This window comes from Panthera pardus, unplaced genomic scaffold (assembly GCF_024362965.1).
Source record: "Panthera pardus isolate Hobbes unplaced genomic scaffold, ASM2436296v1 HiC_scaffold_27, whole genome shotgun sequence".
NCBI lineage: Eukaryota > Metazoa > Chordata > Mammalia > Carnivora > Felidae > Panthera > Panthera pardus.
Genome location: NW_026526843.1, coordinates 90111887 through 90136900, shown reverse-complemented (window position 1 = coordinate 90136900; position 25014 = coordinate 90111887). Strand labels below are relative to the sequence as shown.

At 54.8% G+C, this 25014-nt stretch overlaps 1 protein-coding gene and 1 long non-coding RNA gene across 9 annotated transcripts in view; both read right to left on the bottom strand.

The window, feature by feature from the left end:
• Positions 1 to 314: 314 nt before the first annotated feature.
• The window catches only part of BCOR (BCL6 corepressor), a 115128-nt gene continuing 90428 nt past the window's right edge, over positions 315 to 25014 (bottom strand). For 5 of the 8 annotated variants that reach the window (XM_053891707.1, XM_053891708.1, XM_053891709.1 and 2 more), the window contains exons 2-15: positions 24688 to 24813; positions 23232 to 23310; positions 19374 to 22223; positions 18647 to 18700; positions 17983 to 18169; positions 11901 to 12161; positions 11174 to 11518; positions 10248 to 10573; positions 9689 to 9943; positions 5326 to 5492; positions 3607 to 3752; positions 3065 to 3142; positions 2712 to 2868; positions 315 to 1509 (exon numbers count right to left, since the gene is read on the bottom strand). In XM_053891707.1, coding sequence (XP_053747682.1) covers positions 1218 to 1509; positions 2712 to 2868; positions 3065 to 3142; positions 3607 to 3752; positions 5326 to 5492; positions 9689 to 9943; positions 10248 to 10573; positions 11174 to 11518; positions 11901 to 12161; positions 17983 to 18169; positions 18647 to 18700; positions 19374 to 22223; positions 23232 to 23310; positions 24688 to 24773 — 5283 coding nt within the window. In that variant the 5' untranslated portion in view covers positions 24774 to 24813 and the 3' untranslated portion in view covers positions 315 to 1217. The remainder of the gene's footprint in view (positions 1510 to 2711; positions 2869 to 3064; positions 3143 to 3606; positions 3753 to 5325; positions 5493 to 9688; positions 9944 to 10247; positions 10574 to 11173; positions 11519 to 11900; positions 12162 to 17982; positions 18170 to 18646; positions 18701 to 19373; positions 22224 to 23231; positions 23311 to 24687; positions 24814 to 25014) is intronic. The other 3 variants (XM_053891711.1, XM_053891710.1, XM_053891712.1) reach the window with 3 other exon arrangements.
• LOC128773841 (uncharacterized) lies at positions 16277 to 17975 on the bottom strand. The gene is made up of 3 exons (XR_008418299.1): positions 17864 to 17975; positions 16978 to 17551; positions 16277 to 16907 (listed from the first exon to the last, which is right to left on the bottom strand). It is a non-coding gene; the product is annotated as an uncharacterized LOC128773841 (long non-coding RNA).

The following is a 25014-nucleotide window of genomic DNA, read 5'->3' as shown; positions in this document are numbered from 1 at the left end:
GAGAGGGAGAGAGAGAGAGAATCCCAAGCAGGCTCTGCGCTCCCAGCACAGACTTGGGGCTCGATCTCACGAGCCACGGGACCATGACCTGAGCTGAAATCAAGAGCCGGATGCTCAACCGACTGAGCCCCCCAGGCGCCCCTAGGACTGCAAACTGGATTCTGAGTATAACTGCCCTGAAATCCTCCAATTTGCCCCGGTTTATACAGAGACCATGTATTCCCCTGAAGTCATCTGTAAGGAACGGACCATCGTGGTCACTTCAACATCCGCGACAAAAGTGATGCTTCAGGAATACACAGGACACAAGATGCTCCAATTTTCTCCTTTCCGCGACAGGTTTATTGCCTTTTAAGAAAATTTTTGTAAAATATAAATACAAAGGCAGAGAATTTACTTACAAAGTTAAAACACAGATTTCAAACATAAACACACAATTCAGAAAATTTTAGTTTTATGTACATTTCCAAGCAACCTCGACATTATTATGTTAGTTCTCAATATTTTACAGGGTACAGAAAAAAATAGCTCAGTCTTCTTTAAATAAGAGCATAAAATGTTTAAACATATAAACAATCCGGTTTGATGCGTGAAAACTAATTTCACAGCTTTTTAAATTAGGATATAAAAGTTTCATACAATTAGTTGTTGTGTGTGGATATGGTTTGAATTTATATTACACACTACCGGATTACATCCAATAGCATTGACCTGGCCCGAGCAGGTACTCTGTAAACAAAACATAAAGGTACAACAATTGCCAAGCGCCTTCACCCAACTCACTCCCCGAAACCGGCCGCGTGGCTCGGACCACACTCGCAAGAGTCGTGGCCTCCGACGAGGGAGCTCTGTGTGACGTCGCGTCAAAGGGTGGAACTCCGTTTCCTCATTGTTTGTTTTCTCCTTAAAAGAGAAATGGAACAAAACAAACAGTCCCAGTAAAAACGAACGTATCCCAAAGCGTGTGTGCATCGAAACGGTAAAGAAACGTTAGGACAACTTCATAAAAACTGACGGAGACGTTTAAAAAGAAAAGAACGACGACAGCAACGAAATCCGTGTTTTCTAAGTCCTTCTGACTGGAGCCGTTTCTCTTATATAAAGAAGAGATATTTTCGTATGTAATAGTGTCCTTTCTTTACAGAAATAGTCGTATTATGACACATATGCACAAAGATTAACACTATACCACACTGTACATGGAGGGCCCGGCGAGCTCACCAGTAGTCGTCCGAGCCCATGTCGCCAGGGTGGAGCCACTCCATGGACGAGCCCAGCAGAGTCTGAAGCTCGCTGGTGAACTCCACCAGGTCTAAGAGCTCCTTGCTTTCGGGGTTAAAGGCTTCCAGGTCTTTGGAGCAAGAGAACAGGAGACTTGCCGAAACTTGCCGGTAAAACTCTGCCTCTGCGATGGTGACGATTTCCACATTTGGGAAGTTGCACCGGAATATGCGGGAGGACATCTTCAGTTTCTTGAGCACGTCCGAGAGCAACAGCCAGTTTCGAGGCCTGCGCGTGAGAGGGGAGAGTGGTTCGAGGCTGCGGCCAGCTTAAAAGCGTTCCCCGCTATTCCCCGCACCCCACCCCCCAAGGAGCCGAGTCCCTGGGCCGGGCCAGCGGTCACTTCCGCTCGGACACCGCGGCCCCCGCCCCGGGTCTCACCAGCCCTGCGACATCTACTTTTACGCGGCGACAACTCTGGACTCGGCTGGATTCAGGAAGAGACCGTCTAGAGACGATTTAAACGGAAGCAGGGACCGCACCTCTGAAAGAGCCTTCTCTTGGGAGGGGTGGGGATCTCAGTGCTGCCAGAACCTTCCAGGTGAAACACCTGCTCGCTCAGCTCTGGCCACACCTCGGGTCACCACTCTCCAAGGGAGTGCCTCGCTGCCGTCACCGCGGGAAGCCTTCGGTCTCCCAGCCTGACAGTGATGCAGAGGCCTCTTTGGTCTCTCGTCTCCTCCAACCCCCATGAACGGAGCGTTAGACACCCAGAAGGCTGGCTGGCTTTCTTCCCCCCTCCCCCCACCCCTCAGTGCTTTGGGGAGTGACGCTTTTGAGAGGGAAGGTGTTACATTCCTTCTGTACACCCTGCCACGCTTTGTGATTTCTATTACTAATAAAATGTCACTGTAACAGCATACGTGAGGAGGATGTTACTCATTAAGCACCTCTGTCAACATTCAGCAGAACAGTTTCCTGACGTGTACGCACCCCCCGAGGGATGGGTCAGTGGCAGCTCAGTGGCCTGGCCGCGGGGGGCAAGACTGGATCTGACCAAACCCGAGGACACACGAGACCCGAGGTGCCCTGGGACGCTTTTTCCAGTTCACACGAGAAGGGGGCATATGGGTATAGGCCAACAGACCTCAAAGGCCTTGGAAGGTCCCTACGGTGGCCTGTTGGAGCGGGGCGGGGGCGGGACGGGGCGACTCCTAAGGAGGACCCCTTTCCAAAGAGTTTAGTGACCCAAGGATCCAAGTTGCGGACTCTTCTGTGAAGTTCCAATCACTGAATTCAACGTCCCTTGGGCTCCAGGGGTGCTGTGTTCCCAACCTCCACGCCTTTTCTGGGAAAGGCCTGCTGTGGGCTTCGTGGGCTTTGAGGAATCCACTCACCTACCCACCCACCCGCCATCTGCTTAAAGGCATCTCTAACTCCTGCCGCCGAGCAGCCTAACTAGTCCACGAGCACGTGATGGCCATGCTCACCCCTGAGCGACGGACACTTGGATGTTATAACACGGTAAGAGGGGGCTTTCTGAAAACTCAAATTCAAACACGTCGCTGTAGGCCTCGTCGTCGTCATCCTGGTCCTCCGGCCCCGGGGGGTTTGCCAAAACGTCATATCCGCTTTCATCATCTGGCTCTAATGCAGGGCAAACGAGAGAGAGAGAGAGAAATCAATAAGCCACCGCGAGGTATCGGCTCTTGTCGAAAGAGGACGCCGTGAAAAACTCTTTCCCAAGTCGGCCCTGCTCATGGCGCCCACTGCCCACCGCCCCTCGCCCACAGCACAGAAAACCCCTTCACTTCCCACCGAACCAGAAGGAACAACGGCTCACCGCACACAGCGCTGCCATAGAACTCCCAGGAGCCATTGGAATCTTCGTCACTGCGACCCTGTAGGTCATTTAAATAATCTGGAGGGAGAAAACCAAGATAAAACCCGCTGGGGAGAATCAAATGCTGGCCGCTTTCGGGGGCATTTTACCGTCAGGCCTGGCATGCGACTTCCCGGCTATCCCACAGCGCCCCCTTTGTGCCCTGCTTCCAACACCCAGTTCTCTGCCACATCAGACCAGGACCTGCGTACCTGTCCACCTGCCTTCCGGACAGACGGGCCACCCTCACTGCCCCCGGAGCCCACCAAAAAACCTAGACGGGCCAGCTACGCATTTTCTCAGCCCTTGCAAGCAAATTAAGAGTGTGTATCTTGTCTTTGAATTTCGTATCCCTTCTCTGATAGACTCGCTTTCCCCAGGAAGTATAACTTAAGGTAAACGAGGGAGGGCCCCACGACTGAGTGGTATTCCCTGGACAGAAACGCGCGAAGAAGCCATCTCAATGGTTGAGTAATAAGCCCACGTCTTGAACTCTGTCGTACCTGTTAAAAACTTTTCCATAAGCTCGCTGTGGGTCATTTTCATGATGGTTCTACCTGAGTACGTAGCCAAAGTGGGGTCAGCACCATAAGAGAGGAGCAAACGGACGATTTCCAAGTGATCGTTCTCGACGGCATCGTGGAGAGGTCTAGGAGAGACACGCGGCGGGATTACACGTGTGCTTGCCTCTGACAACGTGCAAGACTGGATATGCGCGGGCCAAGCTTCCTGGGGGGGCCATTTCACCAAGGTGTGCGCCTGCCTCTGCCATTCCGGACAGGGGAACTGAGGCACCGTGAGTGGCCCGAGGTCAAGCAACGAAGCACTCTGTTGTGATTTCTGTACTTAACCCCTTACAAGGCAGGTGAAGGGACATATTTCGGGCCTAATTCTCAACTGCAAGTCTATTTTTAATCCAGGACTCCAGGAGGAACTCAAGCCCAAAGGAAATCATTTTCAATGAACTTAAGCAGTAACAGACTGGAAAATGAGAATTTATGGGGGGGGGGGGGGGGCAGGGAATCGCACCATTATGGAAGCCAAACACCAAGCAATTGTTATACCATTAAAAAAAGAAAAAAGAAAAGCTTATTCCTTTTTTTAAATGTTTCTTTTTGAGAGAGAGAGAGAGAGAGAGTGAGTGTGAGTGGGGGAGGGGCAGAAAGAGGGAGACACAGAATCCGAGGCAGGCTGCAGGCTCTGAGCCGTCAGCACAGAGCCCGACGCGGGGCTCGGACTCACAAACCGCGAGATCGTGACCTGAGCCGAAGTCAGGCGCTTAGCTGACTGAGCCACCCAGGTGGCCCAAGCCTACTCCTTTTTTCAAAAAGAAACTAGGTACGAAGTGGAGCCTTTCCTGAAAGGCGCATGTCAGCAGCTTAGAGATCAATGATCAAACCTCTGGCCCAGAAGCAGAGTCCCTGGGGTGAGACCTTGGGAGGGTACACACTCTTCCGGCCGGTGTCCACTGGGGTCAGGCGGTTGCCCGCAGTCCCGTCCTGAGGGAATGCTATTTGGAAATCACGAAACACCAAATACCTTTCAGTTTTGCTAATTTTATGCCTGTCAGGAAAGCCCTATGCCCCGCCTCCTGGTGGCATCCCATGCACACAACCAGGAAGATGCTTGGGCTGACTCAGACCTGGGCCTCTGACCAACAAACCGAGGTCAAGGGCAGGGTAGGGGACAGGCCTGGGGATGTGAGTGGACAAAGCGGGTCCTACGGAGCCAGTGGCCTCTGGCCCTCTGTCTGTACTCCTGGGACTTTCAACTCACGTGTATTTTAAATACAGTGCTTTAATACATGCTGACATGGGGCATCCGACTTCGGCTCAGGTCATGATCTCACGGTTCGTGAGTTCGAGCCCCGCATCGGGCTCTCTGCTGTCAGGGAGGAGCCTGCTTGGGATCCTCTGTATCCCTATCTGCCCCTCCCCCGCTCGTGCTCTCCGTCAAAAATAAAAGACACGTTAAGAAAAACTGCTGACAATAAGTCCAGGGTCTTCAAAGGCAACACCTGCGATTATTCGTGAAGGCTCCGACATTTTCAGGGACTTCTGTCCAGGGGAACGTTACTAACTGTTAAGGTTCTATCTAAATTTGCCAGAAAGGTCTGTTCCGTTCCATTCTAGGACTCTGCCGTCCGGGTGCTTACATATCAGTCTCTATCTATCTTTCCTTCTGGGGGTTTTCCACATGCCCTGAGAACCACCGCCACTGACCTGGTTCCGTCCTGGGCACTGCAGTTGACGTCCGCGCCATATTCAAGGAGGTGTCGCACAATGTTGAGCCACCCCCTGGCACAAGCTTCGTGCAGGGCACAGTAACCCGCGTTGTCTCGATGGTTCACGTCACAAATCTTGTTCTCCAGGCAGTACAAGACCACTTCCTGCGGGGAGAGGGGGAGAGGGATGCCGTCATCCATCATCGCACGGCGAACCTTCCGAGGGTGACCTCTCCAGAGCCCGTCAGTGCCTTCTTTCAAAGGCACACCCCCCCTGGGCCCGAGAGCCACCGCGGGGTGGGCAGACGGTGGACGTGTCGGTGAGGGGGCGAGGGCATGTGTGACAAAGATTGAACGGGCCCATTCAGTAGGTGGTAGTGGAGAACAACGCAAGTCTGGATGAAAGCATGGACGACCGACGCGCAGAGATTAAATCAGCCGGAGAACATTCCTTCACGTAGAGAGGGAGGGGGTGGCCGGTTAGGTTAGCCAGGTCCTCCCACGCTCCCGCTTGCAGGGTAAGTAGGGTAAAAGAGACACTCTTTGCACCACAGAAAACATCAAGAAGGGACACGAAATTCTTCAAACAACCCCCGCCCTATATGTCACCTCGCTCCACCCCCCTCGGAGCGGAATCGATATGATATTTACGGATTTACCGAAGTTAAAGATGAGCATCTGACATACCACACACTGCCGCCTACGCGTCTCAAGAACTAAATAAAACAAGTCTACCCTTCCCCCTTCGAGGAAGGTATTCTGCGTCAACGGTTTGCATTAGAATCACTGTTATTAATCTGACTTCTTTGGTGTATTAAAATATTAATATGAACTGCTCCCGGTAAGCAGAGCAGTAATTTATTCAGTGTTTTATTACCTTGATTAAGAAAGTTTTCAAACACACGGAACAGCACTTGCCACCAGAAAACACACTACACTGTTCTCCTACAAGTCATGTCCAGCAGAGAGCCGTCAGGTTCCGAGAGCTGGGGGTAGGCGGGGCCTGCCCACACGTGGTCTACTTGGTAAGAGGGAGCTGGCTGGGGTCAGAGCAGGCCTCCCGGTGACAACTTTTAAATAACTCATCTGTTAAACCTCAAACAGGGGTCATTCCAGCCGCCCACAGATGTAAGGTGGGGCCTGAAAACCTTTCGTGGCCTTTCTAGGACCCATCAATCAAAAGCGACCGCTTCCTTGGGAGCTGACCGGAAGGTTCCATACGCTCACCCTGGGGACCTAATATCGCACGCTGGTAAACCTGGCCGTCGGGGCCCTGCTGCTTCGGGCGACTGAGGCAGCTCCCTTCCAAAACAGGAGGAGGAAGAAAGAAGGTGTGCCCGACAAATGAGTGTCTTCGTTCAGACCCTAACCTGCCAGGAAGCCCACAATCCTCTGGGCTCCCAGGCCCTCACTAGCCAGACTCGAGTGGACGGCTGCAAGCTAACGAGTTGTGTGCCCCAGCCAGGGAGAGGCCCCGTCACGTGGCTCTGGGATCAGGTCTGAGCACCACCGCTGTGCACAGATCAATTTACCCTCGGCCCGGCGGCCTGCCTGGTGTCCTATCAACCCAGGGTTTATTTGCTCTGACAACTATGGCCTTCACCTGGAAACCTTTGTCGCTACTGGACGGATCTGAGGGTACCTAGAAATGAAAGGACAAAGCTGATGGGTAAGTCAACCCTCTTTTCCTGGAGGGTGGTGGGGAAGGCAGTAGTAACCCGACGGCCGGGTCAAACTCTTTGACATGGGCTGCCCCAACTGAGCCGTGTGGCTATCGCTGTTTACAAAGGACTTCTCCCTCTCCCCAAATGAGTATGTCATCTGTTATCCCGCGGTCATCTAGGAGACCTCAGGAAGGGAAGGCGGTGCTATTCTCGTTCAACACTCGGGTTTCAAAATAGAGGTCCGGAGAGGTTGGAGCCCAAGTTCAATTCACATGAAACCCTAGACCTATAGCTCCAGTCTTTTGGTACCTGGTCAGCTAGGAAGATTGAGAAGGCCCAAGAGGGCCCCTGCGAGGGGGGTGCAATCGTGCTGTGATGAGCATCCCATCCCGACGCCAGGCTCTCTCGGTTACGGGGTCGGTCGAGCAGGCTAACCGCTCTCTCTTAGCTAGGACAGCGGCGGCCTCTAGGCTGGCCACCGCTGTCACCAACAGAGACAATGGTGAAGAGGCTGGGCAAGTTGGTGTCCCCAGTACGGTTCTTGGTTTATTTTCTACACTAGAAATGGGACTGTTTGAAGGGCAGCCCCCCCATTTCCAAACAAAATCAAACTGTTTTTGTTGGACAATTCTCTGTTAAGCGGCTATAAGCCGTATGCCATTAACCGCAAAATGTAACCATAAAGGCCATAAACCCGACATTGTTAATTAATTAAATGCCTCATTAACTTTTTTAAAAACATGATTTATTCAATTCATAGAAAATTTAACCATCACCACTAAACGCACAAGCATGTGGTTGCACATTGGCATTTTAGCCTAAGAAACAGAAACCTTTTTACCGGAAGGGAAAGGTTTGAACGTCTCTGGCCATGCACGCGGTCTATTTAACACAGAGGGTGCTTCTGAACCTTAAGAACCAGATAAACACAGCGCAAAGCTTGGACAGCCTTTTGCTTACACATAGCATGTCCAGCTCAGCAGAAAATGACCGTGGGAAAGACTAACTTCAGGAAGGCCTTCCCAAGTCAGTGCCTTCGTGAAACACACCTTTACGGGGTTAAACAAATTGTCCTTCACCTTTCAAAGTTTTAGCCCACCACATCTAACTGGCCATCATCGCAACATTTTAAGTCCTGCCTGAAGAAATCCTGGGAAGTTGGAAGTTAAAAGTCGGTAGTTAAAATGTTCAGCATCCGAACCGCTGATCTGTGCAAATTACATATTGAACTTCACATGTGAAGGGGCGAGAAAAAACCCCGGTTGTCCTGACATAAACACTTCTACGGCTTCACGTGCCATCGAAGGCCCTTTAGGTAGCTTACAAACGTCTGGATCAAGTAAGTGCTCCTTGGTCCAGGGCTCAAACCCACTGGTTCCACGAAAACCAAAATGCAAACTTCCTCAGAGGACCAACCAGGGTCCGTCCCTGGTCTGAAAGGGAGACTGGTGGAAATGTCAAGATCAAAGGTGAGGCTGGGAGCCCCGCCCTCCACCGAGGGGTGGAGCCCGCTGCCCTCCTGCTCCCCCTCCAGCCCTCAGGTGAGGCTTCCTCTGGGGCCGCCCCGTGGGTTTCACCTTCCCGAACTAAAAATCATCCCAGAGAGCTTCCTCCAGGTAATCTGGACATCTCCAGAAAAGACACGACCGTACAAACGACAGCACATTTCACCAACGAGCAAATGGGACAGGGGACGGGCTGGCTTGGGGTCAAGGCGGTCACACCGACAAGGCCCCCCCCCCCCCACAACGGATGGAAGCACAGAGCTGGTCAGGGTGTGGGGGCCAGGACTTCGGCAAATCCCGGGAGCCCCCCGCAGAGCCCTGCCACCATAGCCCTCGGCCACACCTCCAAGCTCCACACTCCGCCTGCTGAGCCCCGTTTTATTTTCACCATTCAACTCCCAGAGGGCTGATGCCAGCATAAAAAATGCCTTTGCCCTGTGGGCTATTACATCACAATTTCATCTGACAAGTGTGGTGGGGGAGCCGCACAGGGCAGAGGGGGTCATCTATCTCAGAGGGCAGCTCCGACGTAAGCCAGTCTTGGAGAGGAGCAGGGTGGGGGAGGGGGCAGTGAGTCTTAGGCCTGAGTCCCGCTCCTCCTCCTCCTCCTCCTCCTCCTCAGCAGCCCTCAGGCTCCCTCGCCCTCTCACATAAAAGACTCTTCACTCTTCGGGTCCGCCCCCCTCCCCCACCAACCCCCTACCCCTGCCCAGACATTTCCCGCCCCGCTCCCCACAGGGGCACCGCTTTGCCCGAGAAACAGCGCAAGCAACCCAAAATAGAGCTAATAACTTCTCTCCCCCTTGCTAATCAGAATCCAAAAGGGCTCATTAAAATTCCCCCAGTCGCCAAGCCCTGGGTTATGTCAGATTTTATATCAGAGATAAGTGAGCGAGACTGGAGGATGCCGAAGCAGCCTACCTGCCTGAACACGAACTGAACATCAGAGAGGCCTTTCTTTTCACATGGCGATTGAACAAGCCAGCAAAGAGTCGGAACGCGAGTGGGGCTAATGCAAACATCCTGCTGGAATACCCAGCCCAGCCCCTGATGGGGGAGGGGAGGGGCGCTGGGCTCCGAGACCCTTCGAGACCCTGCCCGGCTCAGCCAGGGCACCTCCCCCACCCCCACCCCAGCCTCGAGGAGCGACAGCCCAGGCTCTTGGAATCCGGGCACCCCCAAGGACACTCACCTCGTAGCCAAGCCGGGCTGCCCGCTGCAGGAGGGTCTCGCCTGCGTTCTTATTGACAATAAGTCTCCGTGCTTCTGGCGGCATCGGGCGCGACTGGGTGGTCTCGGGAGGGGAGCTTGAGCGCGGCAGCTGGGAGGACTGGGAAGCCGGCAGCAGTTGTTGCAAACGGTCGAAGGGCTTCTGGTCCTGCTTGGCTGGTGACAAATCGTAGTCGGAACTGGGCTCGGGCCGCTTTCTGAACCTCCGGACGGTCACCTATCACAAAACCAGGCAGCGCTCGTGGTTAAGCCGGCCTTCCAGCACCCGCGTCTCTTCCCCTCCTCCCCGCAAGTTACAAACCCGAGTGGGGGAGGCACTTTCCCCTCTCCGTTTGTTTGGGGGAGGGGGGCTGTGGAGTGGAGGGAGGCAGGGGGGAAGGGTTTCATTCTTAACTAGTTTGAAACTTGGCCACCACCCAGGAGACGTGGCCCCTAGGATGGGGGAGTGACGTTTTGGGAGGGGAACCTGGGAAAAGGAAAGCTTTGTCCCCAGAAGCCGAGAAGCAGGGGGCAAGAGGTACCTTGCCGTCAGTGTTCTCCACATAGTAGTCTCCGGTCAGCGACAAGCCCTGCCTGGGCTCCGGAGGGATCAAATGCTTGGTTTTGCACAGTCTCTTCCCGGATGGTTTCTCGCTGTTGTCGGTGTATTTCTGCAGCAGGGAGGCAGCCTGGCAATCTTCTTCTTCGTCTGTGCACAGCACATCTGTCTTCTGGCTTTCTTTAATTTTCTGCTGTTTGGCAGGCGGCCTCGAGGCTGGCGCGCAGCTTGGCGGAGGCTGCTTTTTGCCGCTTGCATTGGTGGATGAAAGGCTCTTCATGGGCGGAGAGCCGGAGAACACAGGCAAGCCTAAATCCGGAGGGGGTGGCGGGCGGGAAGGAGGGAGGGGGAGAAGAAGCAGGCGTTACACGGTTGTAGCCGGTGCGGAAAGAAAAGCCCATTGTTAGCACTGATCACTGGAGCGGCTTCAGTTTTTAAAGATATACCAATTATGTTTCCAAAGCATTAATATTTTAATTATCCCACATTCAAACGGCAAATAGGTTAACCCACGAAACGCCAAGCGGCAAGTTTCTCCGGAGGGCCGGGACAAGAGGGCACAAGCCAGCCCTTCCCGGATCTGCCACCCCCAACCCGTAGGGGCCTGGGTGCTCAGCACCTAGCGATCGGCCACAGTCTGAGGCTGCGACCGGGGTGCTGGCGGGCCCGCGGGGTCACCCAGACTTGCCCTTTCTGCCCAGCCATGGGCCGGGTACAGCAGCCACCCTCCCGAGCTCGTCGCTATACACTCCCCCAGGGAAGTGGGGAGGCTGGAAGGACCTCCCGAGAGAACTCCCCGCCCGCCACATCCTACATCCTAGTCAGTCCATTTTCTATGGCGCCCTTCCCCAGGCAGGTGATCCACCCTCCGCGAGCGGGGCGGGCGGTCACGGGGTGGCCTCCGCGTACCTTGTTCGTTGTCACTGGATTTGAGGGACTCCTCCGACCAGCTTCTGTTGCCTTTGGCCTCTGCCCTTTTCCTGCCAGGTTTCTCTTCGGGGCTGTTATTGCCCTGGGCAGTGACCTCAGGCTGAACTGCCTGGGTCACTTCCTTCCTGCCCTGCCGGCCAGGTTTGCTCTCTGCTGCCGACACCTGCTGCTCCCACCGTTCTCTAAGGTGCAGCAAGTGGCGTTGCTTTTTAGGATGGAGCCCTGTTAATTCAATGCACACCTTCAGGTTGGTCAGCTCACTATAATGTGGGTCTTCTAAGTAGTTAGAGGAACTGTTTGTCATTTCCCTCTCAGGCCAGTCATCTAATGGAGAAATAACTACAAATTAATCAACAAGCCCCCTGGGGAGGGGGGGGAACAAACTGTCTTAAGCATCACTAATGGGGGGTGGGGGAGGGGAGGGGAGTGGTCACAGCCTCTGCTCGAGGGCTGTCACCAAGTCTTGGGAGGGGGCCTGTTCATCTTTGGCCGTCTTGGGGCTGGAGCTCCTGCATCTGGCTTTGGGGCAAGGGTGAGCGGCTTCCCCAGGGCTCCGGGGCGGGAACGGGGGGTGGGGGTGGGGGGGGGTCTCCACTGCTCCGCATTAGGACTTCCCCTGGGCGCCCTGCGGCCGGGGTGCGCGGCACACGTCACGTCCGTCCACCTCTGGCCGCGTGCGCAGGCAGTCGAAGCCGACCGAGCTCACCTTTGGAGACCCGTCTTCGCTTGGCTTTCAGCAGAGGGTCCTCCGGCAGGTCTTCCGCTGCGGTCTCGGTGTGGTTGCTGTCACCTGAGACTTTGCGCTTTCTGTCCAGCCGGAGGGTGGGGCTGTGTGGCATGTCCCCGGCCGCCTGGTCGGCGGGGGGCTCGCTCGCAGGCTGCCTGTCCACGAAGTATTTCTCCACGGGAAGATCTTTGTCCTCTGGCGCTTCAAAGGGATCGTGTTTGTTTCCAGCACTGTATTCGCCTGGCGGACGGGAGACAGGAATACGAGGAATGAAGGCCCGAAGGTCACCACGGGAAGGCAGGACCTCCATGCCCACGGTCGTCTGCCACCAACAGACCGTTCTTTGGAAGACCGGGGGCCTCACGCGTTGGCGGCACAAAACCCGCAGAAATACGACGTCTCAAAAGGGAGGCACACACCACACTCGGCTTTCTCTTTCTACCTTTTTATAGTTGGGGCACAAAGAGAGTCGGGAGACGAGGCATCCTCACAACTTCAATGATGCTTAGGTCCCTTCCAGGGCCCTGTCCCGCGGGGGGCAGGTGACCCTGCAGCAAGATCCAACCAAGCCAGGGCTGACCCAAGAAATCTCTCCGAGTCATTTGCTGAAGGCATTATTTTGAAATCAAAGGAAAGCTATGTAATAAACAGAACGAATAGCGCCGCCGCGTCATCTGCAGAAGGGACAGCAGCAATGTTCCCTTGGGTCGACAGGGGAGACGGGGAAGAGAGAGGGCTGGGGGAAGGAGTGTGTGGGCAGGCAGGGAAGCTGGGGGACAAGCGGGGAAGACGAGCCTGGGGAAGCCAAGGAGAGGCTTCCTGGTGTGCATACAAGAGTCAAAGGCAATTTCTTTTTTCTTTTTTTTAGGTTTCTTTCTTTTGAGAGAGTGCGGGGGGGGGGGGGGGGGAAGTGCAGAGAGAGGGGAAGAGAGAATCCCAAGCAGCCTCTGCACAGTCAGCGAGGAGGCTGATGCGGGACTCAAACACTCGAACTGTGGGATCATGACCTGAAACGAAGTCAGACGCATAACTGATTGAGCCACCCACGTGCCCCAGAAGGGTCAAAGGCAATTTCAAAGAACTCAACCTGATTACCACACTTCCCTCGGTCTTTCTGACATCTGCAGAGTGAAAAAAGGGGAGTGTTTTACTCCAACACCTGGGTGACACCATGCACACCCACGGGGACCCAACCTGGCACTCCTTCCATGCCTTCCTTCACACGCAAACATCTAGGGACATTCCAAACGCAAGGACCCGCCCCCTTTGGTGCCAACCTAGCACAGCCTTGGGGGCCTTCCCTTAAATCGGCTCGGCCCAACGTCACGCGCTGCTTTTGTTCCAGCCTAAGAAATGGCTCATCGACAGCTTTGGTCCCATTTCTTCTAATACCTGAATAGTTTTGTAACCATCACTGTGACGTCAAGGAGCGGGAGTTCAGTATTTCGATGGTAACACTGAGCAGAACTGCTCAAGTCCATTTCCACAGGAAGTCATAAACACACTCATCATATGCTGACCCCATTCCTCCTCCTTCCCCCGCCTAGGCCACTTCAAATATCACTCCTGCTCCTGACCAGCCCAGATGGTCCCCTGATCAGACTTTCCTTGGGGGCATCGGCAGCATTCAGTGGCACTCCGTTGTGGGGTGTGTGTGTGGGGGGGGAATTTCACCCTGGCCTCGGCTAGCCTGAGCTGTCAATGGTGGAAGGACCTGCCCACGTGGGTCTTCTGTCACGGCAGTGTCCCAACACAAAGCTCAGTGGCGGCAGCAGGAAGCCCGCGCAAGCCTCTGACCCATGCTTCCGGGCGATGCAGCCGGGATGACCGGCGGACTGGGTTCGGCCCAGGCGAGCAAAGGGGACAGGCTGTGACTCACACGCCTGCCGCGCTGTGACCCTCTTAACCGCTCTGGCGGTGACAGCGCTCCTTTACAACGCGGTCCCCCCTTCGGTTGTAAAGTGGGAATATTGCTGCGAGCTCTCCTCCCGCCGGTGAGCTGCCTCCCGGGGGTGGGCTCCACGAACAGCACGAGCCCAGCTAACGGAAAGGCCGGAGAAATCACTTTAACGGACGGGATGCCAAGACTGTCAGGCTAGGCTTGAGTGTTAGCCCTGTATGCATGAGATGTTAACATGTGAGCCCTCCTGGTTAACACCATTTGACGTTCCTGGTCCAACCAGCCTTCCCCGAAAGCCCCGTGGGAGGCGCGGGGGATCAGGGTACAGATATAAGGGCTAGCTCAAGAACCACCGTGTGCAATTTTAAAGTCAATTCAGTGTATCCGCCTCCCCCACCCTTAGGTAGGAAAGATGGTTCAAACGAAGTGGGCTGAAAGCAGGGGTAATCGGGAGATGACGGCTGCCTTCTAGGGTCACAATCAGGCAGAAAAGCTTAGCCGGCGACCTGCGATGTGCCCCGATCGGTTTAAGCCTCTCTTCGCCCCCGAGTGCTTCAGATTCCGCTTCTACATTTGACATCTTAACTGCAGGTCTCGAAATCACCTGTATCTGTTACGGGCCCTGTCCGGCGAAAGAGGCGCGTCTTGCTCGGGGAGAGGGATTTCCGGGCGCGTTGGCCCTCGCTGCCAACTTCCCACAGTGCAGCTCGGTTCTATTCTCCCCTACCTGGCCTTTCACCGTGTCAGCAGGCCGTGACCGACCGGAGACCTCGTCTCCCCTTCCTCGCCGAACGACAGCAGCCCTACAGGCGCACAACAGCCTTCCCCTTCACCCGCCAGGATGGGGAGCCGTGGTTCACTGAAATCACCCACCCACGCAACGTAGCTGAGCTGCTTTCGTCCCCATTTGGCGAAAGGATCTTTCCCCAAACTAGATCCATCCATCCTTCCCACAACTCCCGAGCCTCTCAGGGCAAAGATCCCAATTCAGCCGAGGGAAACTGCCCCCCTACCGTGCCCAAGACCTCATGCGCCGTGACCTTACCCAGGCCAGTAATTAATAATCCTAAAGAGCGCCCGCCATGACTGCCCTAGATACACGTGGCCACCAGCTATGGGGGACATGTGCCATGTCACACACCTGATCTGCCGGGAGCTCCTCGATGAGACTATTCTAGCCACAGCTGCCGGGATTACCCTTGAAAGCAAAGGAGATGGAGAGCCAGATACACAGGGGTCCTGACTACCCAGTCCACCACCCGGTCCCTTCTAAACGTGGGAAGCTATGTGCTCTTGGTCATTTGATCCAAGCGGATGCGAATGTGGCTCTGTTGTTCGCGGTTTAACACTTGGTCCCTGCAGTGTGGTCACGTGACTCACGGACCATACATCCCATAATTTATCATGGTTGTGCCATAGCACCACCTCAAAGAAGCATCGCCATGGCAACATTTACAAGTCACCGTGGCAACAAAGCACCCTCGCCACCGTTGAGCCATGACCAGTCAGCCCTAAACAAGGTGGGAGGGTTCCCCATGATGGAAATTCCCTGCTCTGCAGATAACTGTGACACCTCAAGCAAAGGCTAACCTTGTGGAAACTTACGCCCTCCACAAAGAAGCATGGGGAATCGCGGTTTCAAACTGAGCGTAGTTCTTAAACACGCAGGCGGCTCGGCCAAAGAGAAGTTTCGTGAAGCCCTTTGACTGAGGCTTCCTCCAGTTCCTGCTCAGGCACGGCCACTGAGCAGGTCCTGGGTCTGCCCCAGCCAAGTGGCTGGCAAGGGAGACGGCCACTCCCAGTTCACGAGGGAAGGGACCAAGGTCTCCTTGTCCTCCCCGGCCCCCCCTCCCCCCGCTTCGAAATGCCACTGATGGGAACCCTCAGCAAAGTTCCGAGCTTGAGAACCCGCCTAGGTCCTCTGTTATGATATGTCCTACTATCATAAAGCATAAATGAAAATCCCGGCCTCGGTGTTTTCAACTTAATTCACTCTTCTCAGGCCAGCCCCTCCCAACAAGTGCATACCGAACGCCTGGGCGGCAGAGGCCACACAGGAAGCACCCACCAGGTTAGAAGCTCCTGGGGTCCGCAGGAGTTGGGGGGCTGCTTTGGAAGAGGGACGGCATCTGGGAGGCATCCCGTACCTTCTTCATCACCCCTGCCTACCCCAGATCCCTGCCCCACGTCTCACATTCTCACAGCTCCACCTTCGGCCACACGGACACCCGCGAGGAGAGAACCAACTGTGAAGCAGGGCCTGAGCCCACACGGGACATGAAGACACCTGCCGTCCCCTGGATGAGGAGATGGCAGCAAAGACAACCAACGGCTCTTCCAAGTTATTCCTCTTGACCAACACAAACCACAGGTCCCCCAGAAGATTGGGGACGGGGACCCACCTCCTTGGTCGCCGCAGTCTTTACAAGTGAGCCCCCCTTCCCCCCCCCCACTCCTCTATCCCTTTCCTGCCCTCGGGGACGATTTACGCCTTGCTGGGCCATGTCCTGGGTGCTCCAGGAACAGTACCCACTGGTCGGAGCCTGGACGGACTCAGGGGAGGGCAGAAGGGAGGCCTTTCGGAGGCGTCTGGGCTCTGCTCCCCATTGGCCTAGTCTGATGCTCGTCTCTAGGTTCCGCAGGAAAGACAAAGAGGGACATAAACTTCCCTGGGAAGACGGCCGGGGTGAGGCCGCTGCGATGTGAAGCCGGGTCTGGCCATCTGACTGAAAAACCAGACAAAGGTCAAGAAGACTCCGGGCTGGCTAATTTCCCACTCCCCTCCTCCGGCCTACCTCTGAGTGCACCCAGAGCAAAGAGGGAGTGTCGGGCGCGGGTAGTTCCCTCTCCTCAGAGAAGCACCTACCCATTAACTTGGCCTTGTCCACTTCTACAAGGTCTCCCTGAGAGATTTCCCCAAGAGCTGGCCTTATGAGGCACGTCAGAAAAAAAGGCAAGTTACCCAGATGCCCAGGGCGAGCGCGCGCAAAGGGGAAGGCGTTCTCTGCTGCTTTACTCAGGGGTGGCCCAGACTCTCCAGGTCTGCCTATCAACGCCATGAGCGGGGGGGAGTAAGGAAATCTTCACTCCAGGTACATCAGAGGACCCGCCACTGATTAGCCACCGAAACTCCCTTCTTTGAGACTCACGTGAAACAAACCGGTCCTGGTGGGTGGGCCTATCCAGAAACCTGGCCACAGGCCACTGTCTGACCCCAAGGCGGACTGGCGGGTGGACGGAGGAGGGGGCTGTGCCCCAGGCGGCGAGAAGCAAGCTCTCCTGGACCGCAAAGCCTCCCCAACTCCACCAGACGCCCATGAACCGCGTGTGTGCGGGAACGCCCCACCCGTGACGTCCAACAGCACAGAGCTCACACGATGCACCCGCCATCCCGGACTGTCCCGCGTCACGAGGGTTCTGCACCCATCGTCTACTTGACGTTCAGCCAGCAGCCCTCATTCACAAAAACACTAGCTCTCTCTCCATTTTGCCTCCAAAACAGAACACAACCTCGGTGTGGTGGGAAGAACGCGCTCATTTATACCACGCCCTCGGATCGTGCCGTCGACATCTAACGACGGCAGACGAACCTGCCGCAGAAAACAGTCATCTCATCTCTATGTTGCCTTCGCTCCCCCCCCCCCGCCCCATCTCATTTTACCAAAACCACTGCTTTTGGAGGGGGAATACGAGACTGTCACTGGGTGTGTGTGGGGGGGGGGGGGGGTGCCTCTGGCTGGAAGGATCATTCCACTGCTACCAGAAAGAAAGAAAGAACAGGAAGAGAAAAGAAACCCTATCTGTACCTGCTACAAAACAGAACGTAACATACGTGCCACATTTACATCTCCCGCTGTCATTCTGCCGCTTATATCGTCCCAGGCTGTTATTGACTACAGGACCGGTGTTTCTCTGGAAAAGGAGAGGTGTCCCAGGAAATAATCGTCGGTAGGTGCCTCATTCCTGGATGCCACCACGGTCAAAAGGACAATTGGCCCTTGGCTCCCTCGGACGGGAAGGGCGGCCCATTTCTCTGAGCAACCCGCTGGACGTCGGGCCCTAGCAGTGAATTGCTTCCTGTCCCCTCCGTCAGCCCTGGGAGCTGTGGCCCGCTGTTCCCACCGACGCGGCACCACATGTAGGCTGCCCGGGTTTACTTACATCTCTCATTGTCATTCTGGTCGGCAATGGCCTCTTCCAGGGCGACCGACTTTGGCTTTTTGTCCGGATTTCCTTTCAACCTCTCCCAGTCAGCGGGGCTGAATTTGCACACCTCGGAGTCTTTGGCTGTTGGGTGGCCACCTTCTCTCTCTTTCATCTCCAGCTCTGAGAAGCGCATCATTGCACGCTAGAAAGAGAACGGAGATGGAAAAAAAAAAAAAAACACAACACCTTACCATAAAAGCTATTTCGTGTGCCTTACCTTAAAGGAAAGTATGTTCAAAGAAAAGTTTGCCCAAAGCCAACCACAATTTATGATACAGCGGAGATATTTTAAAATGTAATAGATAAAAATTTATGAGTATCTATACGTAAGTAATCGCACATTCTTTACTCGTAAAGCCATATGTGTATAGATATATATGTGCCGTGCATGTACATCCATACATACACCACTGCATAGAGACATTCTCTTTCGAAGGTAAATAAAACAAAACAAAAACACAACGCAAAGAAAACAAAAAAAACACAACAGAAAAGAAAACAAAATGCACAATGAATAAAGACGACCATGGCCCACAAACTTCCCTTTGTATATTTGGAAATGAAATTTAACTCAAAAGGTTTATGTAAGATTCTAGTAATAAAAATTTGAAGAACTGACCTCACAGTAAGCAGCGGGGAGACATAAAATACTGTCCTCTTGTAATCCTTCCATCTATGTAATTAAAATGGGCACTCAATGGATCATTTAGATAACTTCATCCATTTTTATAAGCATAAACCAATTTTTTTCTTAACATTGCAAAAACAATTTGGCTGTATTTATCTTTTAATGAAAAGTAAAATATCTTAAGGAAATGCCTATACAACATCTATCATTCGCTAGCAAGTTAAACACATACTCTATCCCTTTAAGCGAGCTTTTTTTTTTTTTTTTTTGTGAGAGAAATCGCACGAATCCCACAGACATGCGGCTGTTCTACACCTCCACCAAGTCTCACATAAGGCATTCTCAGCGGCTACAGGTACTATTTGTTAACGTACAGTAATGGCAGAGAAATCAAAGCAACTGATAGGCAAACATCATGCAGTCTTTCGATATCCTTTGCAACAATTAACATTTCTGTTAGCAGCAGCCGAGTGGCGTTCCCTTAATATCATCTACAGAATAACTTCAAGTATCCAGACACGCGAAACCTCCTAAGAGCTACCACTCACGTCCCCTTACTGGACACATTTCATACATTTACATTTACCATAAGCTCCATTAACCAAATCTGCCTGGCGTCCTGCCCTACCACGCTCCCCCAATCCTCTTTCCACATTAAAAAAAAAAAAAGAACTGACAACTGGTAGAGTTCCTGAGATTCGGGTGGGGGGGCGCTCACCTGCAGGGCCCGCTGCTCCCGGCTGAGCTGGCTGGAATCTGCATACAGTTCGGTAGTGACACACTTGAATCGGTCACCCACGTAACCGGCGGAGTTGGCGATTCTCTTTGCCAGCTTAGACGGCTTCGGTTTCAGAACTTTGCCATCGTTCGATTCCGCCTCATCGGCTCCATCTTTGGTATAGGTGGGGGTGACGTCCACACTCGGTGGGGCACTGCCCACGCAAAATGGTTTGGGATCCTCTTGGGTTTTACCGAAAGTCACAGCAGGGCCATCGCTCCCCAGAGTCGGCTCCAGGAAGGGAGTCGCCACCGGCATCCCCAGGTTCTCCTTGTTGGTCCCCGCTGGAACGTTCTCCTTGCTCAAGCTGAAGACTGACTGGCCCGGGGCCTGTTTGAACGCGTAAGCTTCGTGGAAATCACTGATGCGCCCCAACTCCTCTCTCAGGGCGATGAAGTCGCGGTGTGGCTGCAGGGCCGGGTCGGCCGGGGGCTTGGCGGGCTCGGCGCTCTGGCCCACGCTCTCCGCCGCGAAGCCCGGTTTGGACCCGTTGGCGTCAGTTTTGGCCTCTGGCTCTTCGCGGAGAAGGTCTACGTAGACAAGCTTGTCGCTCTTGACGACCGTCTTCCCTTGACTCCAGCCGGGGCTCGGCTTTAGGTTCTTGTCGGCGGCGGCGGGGACGTCCGGGTGTAACTTCGTGCCGCTGGCTTCCAGCATCTCGGAAAACCGGTTCCGGAGCGTCGGGTCCTCATAGCGGGCTCTCTCGTGGGAGCGGGACCTCCTCTCTGGCTTCTCGTCTTTCGTGATCTCGATGGGCGTGTGAGGTATCAACATGGGATGCACCATGCCCAACCCCAGTGCGTCCTGGTAGGTGACAAACTCCGGCCGGCCTGTGGGCAGCCCGTAGGGCAGTCCGGGCTTTGGGGCCAGGTGCCCAGGAAAGAGACTGCCGTTGGGCAACAAAACCGGGTGGGGGTAGACGGGTCCCTTGCCGTGTAAGGAGAGGGGACTGATAGCAATGCCCTCGGGCGCTGGGTAAGGGAGGTAACTCCTGGGGTAGGGGATCGGTGGGGACCTGAAAGCCTCACTTGGAGACAGAAATATCGAGCTCGGCGGGAGGCCATTCTCGTTCGCTTTGAAGCTCGGCTCCGGGTTGCTGGCTTTGGCACCCTTGCTGCCGGTGCTGCCGCCGTGCTTGGCCGGCGTGCTCGGGGGCTGGCCCACATGCTGAATGACGGACGGCGTGGTGTCCATGGAGCTCCTGCCGGTCTTGCAGCCGTCTGCGGTGGCATTTGGCGCTGGCGACGCGGAGGCTGGGCGGCCCGCGCTCGATACCGACCCTGCGACGTTGGCGACCACGGCGTCGGTGCCGCCCATGCGGGGACACGATGAACTCCGCTGCTGTGGTATGGCCCAGTCCAAGGCCTTGTTTTTCGGCGGCACGTTTTTGCCATTGTTCTCTTCGTTAGGGCTCGGCCCGGGCACCACCCAGGACGAGGGAGCCGTGCTAATGATTTCAGATCTATAGATAGCACAGCCGCTTCCGGGAGGAGATAATGTTTCTTTCGGAATCTCGCTTCCGGACAGCACTAAGCCGCTTCCAGCTCTGCTGTGCACGAGGACCGTGGGAGCCATCTTTTTCATGTGGTCAGCTTTGGAAGCATCGACATCTACCACTTTAGCAGACAAGTCGAGGGGCTTATCGGTGACGTCTTTGGTAACCGTCTGCTTCTCCAACAGAGGCGGTGAGCCCCCGTCTTTTCTGTCTTGACCTGCTGTTTTCCGGGGGTGCCCGGGAACCGGCTGGGCACTGTCGGCCCCTTCCGGAGTCTTAGGATACTTGCCGTTGGAGAGCCTGGCCGAGGGGAACTCGCTGCTGACCGTCATGTATGGCTTTGACAGGGTGACGGACGGTGACGTGGAGATCCTGGCGTAGTGCTTGTGAAATTCGGAGTAGGAGTCTGCAGTGGGCTGGGGGGGCAGGTGGACGCGGGGTGAAGGCCGGGGCGAGGGGGGCAACAGGAGGGCTGTGTCCCCGGGCAGGCCACTGGTGACCGCCTTGGCGGAGGGCACCCTAGGCTGTTTACTGTTCTGGATGTGGGGGTAGGCGTGGGAATCGACGGGGTTCCCGGGACTGACGCCCATCTTCCAGGGCAGGCTTTTGTCTGCGCAGTGGACCAGAGGTGGGATGGCCGGGGAGGCCGAAGGCGTCGAGAGCCTCATGGGCGAAGCCAGGGACGACGGGATGTGGGGACTGACGTAGTGAGGCGGCGGCAGGTAGAGAAAGCGCTCCCCGTTGGTGCAGACCGGAGAATACAGCGGCTGGGCCAAGCTGTAGGACTGCTGAGGTAGCAAGGCCTTGTACATGTTCAGTGAATACTTATTTGGCGAGTCAAGGAACGGGTAGATGGCTGGAGTGGCCCCCTCCATGTAGGGATTGACCCAGGGCAGCCGCAGGTAACTAGCACCATTGATGTTGAGAGGGCTCTGTTTGTCGCTGGCAGGCCTGTCCAAGCCCAGTGTCTCGGCTGTGGGCACAGCACTTTTTTGTATTCCGGGTGGTGTCTTATATATAGCACTGAAGCCGTTTGGGGGCTTTCCCGAGACGGCGGAAGCCTCCACGGTCTCGGGGGTGTTCGGTTTGAACTGCATTTCTGGATTTCTCTCAGAAGAGAACCCGAGACCACCCAGCGTGCTCGCGGCAGCCTCCCGACCTTTCTCGGAGCCCAGTCCGCACAAGCTAGAGTAGACGATGTTGCCGGGGACGCGAAGCCCTTCCCGGATCAGGCCAGTGCGGTCCATGCTCAGTGCTGCCAGGCCATCGATCCTATGACCAGTAGTGGCATCCACCTTTACGGAAGAACAACACGGGTGTGACTCGAGACGAGCATTCAAAGCGGCAGGGCCCATCCCGAAGAGAAACCGCCATCTAGCTCAATGTGCCATCATCAGCCTTGCCGTCTGAGCAGAAAGGGTTAAAAAGACAGGTCCCACGGGGTCTGCGACCCCCTGCCCACTTCTCCAAAGGCCTTTGCCGCCCGCCCCGCCCGCCTGCCTTCTCACCTCGGTTCAACTAGTATCCTGAAAGCCTGTAAAAGGTTGATCCCTTTAGACTTGGGGCCCATACATTAAATTCAGTCATCTATTAACTCTGGAAAATTCACCTTCTCAGCAAAAATTCTCTGCTGCTACAGAGAGGACACCAGCTCCAGTCCTCTTAGCGCCGCCCCCCATGGGGTACAGACCTGAGCCTCCCAGGCCTGTTAGGTTGGGGGCGGGGGCGGTGCTTACCAGGTTGGGTTTTTTTTTTTTTTTTTTTTTTTGGCTGGACGCAGGGAAGCATTATGATTTAACATAACAAGAAAACAATCTTCAGTGGGACAGCAGGGAAGGAGGACTTTGGCGGTCTCATTTCTAAATCAATAAAGAGGCCATGGGTCAAACTGTGGTTGTGTCTTTTGACTTCCTCTCCCTGCTGTCTGAAGACGGTTCTGTGTTTCATATTTTACTGGAAAAGCAAACCCTAAGGGTCTCCTTGGAGGCTGGAAATTTATCCAGCTCCAGGGAGCACTGATGTGGCACGCAGCTTATCGAAGAAAGGGAGGCACGCATCCCACCAGTCACTACACGGCTCGGACATAAGTGGCCAGCGTGGCAAAAGGAGTGCAAGGGCCAAGAAGGCGAGCGGAGAAGAGCTTGGGTGAGGGCCTGAGGAGGGCACGTTCTACTCAGCCCTGCCCTGAAACAGCCCCGCCCCGCCCCCCCCAAGGCCCTTTAATGGCATGCAAATTAATGCACGATTGATTACAGATCACTGATATTCAGATAGCCCGTCAACAGAAGCCATTAATCTCTTACCACGTTGTGGTTCAAGGGATTCTCTTCCCTTAGTTCCAGTCTGGCCTTTGAAGCGTCACCATCATTTACAGGAATTTTCCTATTTAAAAGGACACACCAACTTCGTGAAAGCGTTCCTTGCTTAACGCATCTTTCCGTACGTAGAGGGCCCCAGGAGAGACCGGCTTCTAGTAAGCTCCATTTTTCAAACCGCCCTCACAAAAATATTCCTCACCGACGGCCCGCACTGAAAGTTATCCCCAAATGGTGATTCAACTGGGCTGGGAGAAAACAAAGGAAAGGCAGGGCGCAACGGGGACGTGAAGTCACAAACACGTCCCCAAGGTGGAGGACGCAGAAATTAAGATCCTGCGCGACGTCTTCTCCCAAGAGGCCAAGTAGGCCACTCTGAGCTCTGCTGTGCGAGCCGACCCTTCCAGGTTCTACCTGAGGGCAGACGTTAGGGAGTCCAATGGCCAAACGCCAAAGTGGAAAGACACAACAAGGCCGGAGTCTCCCGGCTGGCCGTATTCATCACTTCTGCGTTCCTCACAAAGGCAGGCTTTCGAAAAGTTTTCCCCAAACAAAGTTTAGGGACCCTGTTCTACAACACCGGTTTCCATGGTGATAATGAAGCCATATTTGACTGCCTTTATCAAAATGACGGGGGGGGGGGGGGGGGGGACACACACGAATATCATACAAATGCCAGCTGCTCTAGGCTCCCGAGAAAGCCGCACACCTGTGCCAGGCTGCTGCGGCTGCCCTGGGACTTGTTATCAGACGGCATCGATAAAGAAAGCGCTCAGTGCCAACTTGCAACTCCCCAGGATGAAATCGCTGACAAGCAGCAGCGGATACCCCGAACAGCAGCTTCAATCATCTACCGCTTGGCCGCCCCTACCCCACGCTCCAAAATTACGGATTAGGAAGCGTAAGAGAGCTGTCGGGGGGGATTGAGACCAGGAGCCGAGGGCCTCACTGAACACCCAGCAGAGGACACCGAGAGACCGTGGGCTTAAATGAAGTGAGGGGTGGCTATCTCCCCATTTATTACTGAGCAAACTATTTGTTTTAAAAGCACATCGAATGCCGATCCACCTGGGCCCACACTCCTGACATTTAGAGTTAAAGCAGCATATAGACTGGGATTAATTCTCCTTCATAAATATGAAATAATAAATTAAGGACGAAAGTGCACTGAAAGGCCGCTTTAGGGGCTAATCTTTTAAAGGGCGGCAATGCTTCGCTGAGCCGGGTTGCCTGTTAAAACTGTAAATCAAGGGCCGCCGGCTAGGCGGGAGATCTTTCTCCCCCCACCCCTTTTGCGCCCACTCTGGCTTTGAGAAGGTGAGGGGGGCTTCCGCATGGGCCCTGCTCAGGAGCTTGGGGGGAGGGGGGAGGGGGGAGGGGGGAGGGGGGAGGGGGAGGCACCCACCCTCTCTTCCCCGGGCCCCAGCCAGACAGGCCCACTCACCTGTCTTCGTTGATCCCACACATGCGGACCCTCTCGCTGTTCATCCAGCTGTGAACGTTCCCATACAGGGGGGTTGCTGAAAGCATGTCGTCTTCTTGGATGGCAGCTTTTCTTCAAGCGTCTAGTCTGTTAAAAAAAAAAAAAAAAAAAAAAATTCCAGGAGGTTGACTAAAGAAGAGCCAAAGAGGGAACCGGAGAGGCTGCCTTTCCAAGCAATTCATGCAGAGCGCAGACTCGGGAGGGCACGTCGTACTCGATGTCCTACGGACGTCCAGGACGGATGGGGCACACCTGACCCAGAGGGTCCCGGGGCTGACGGCACGCAAC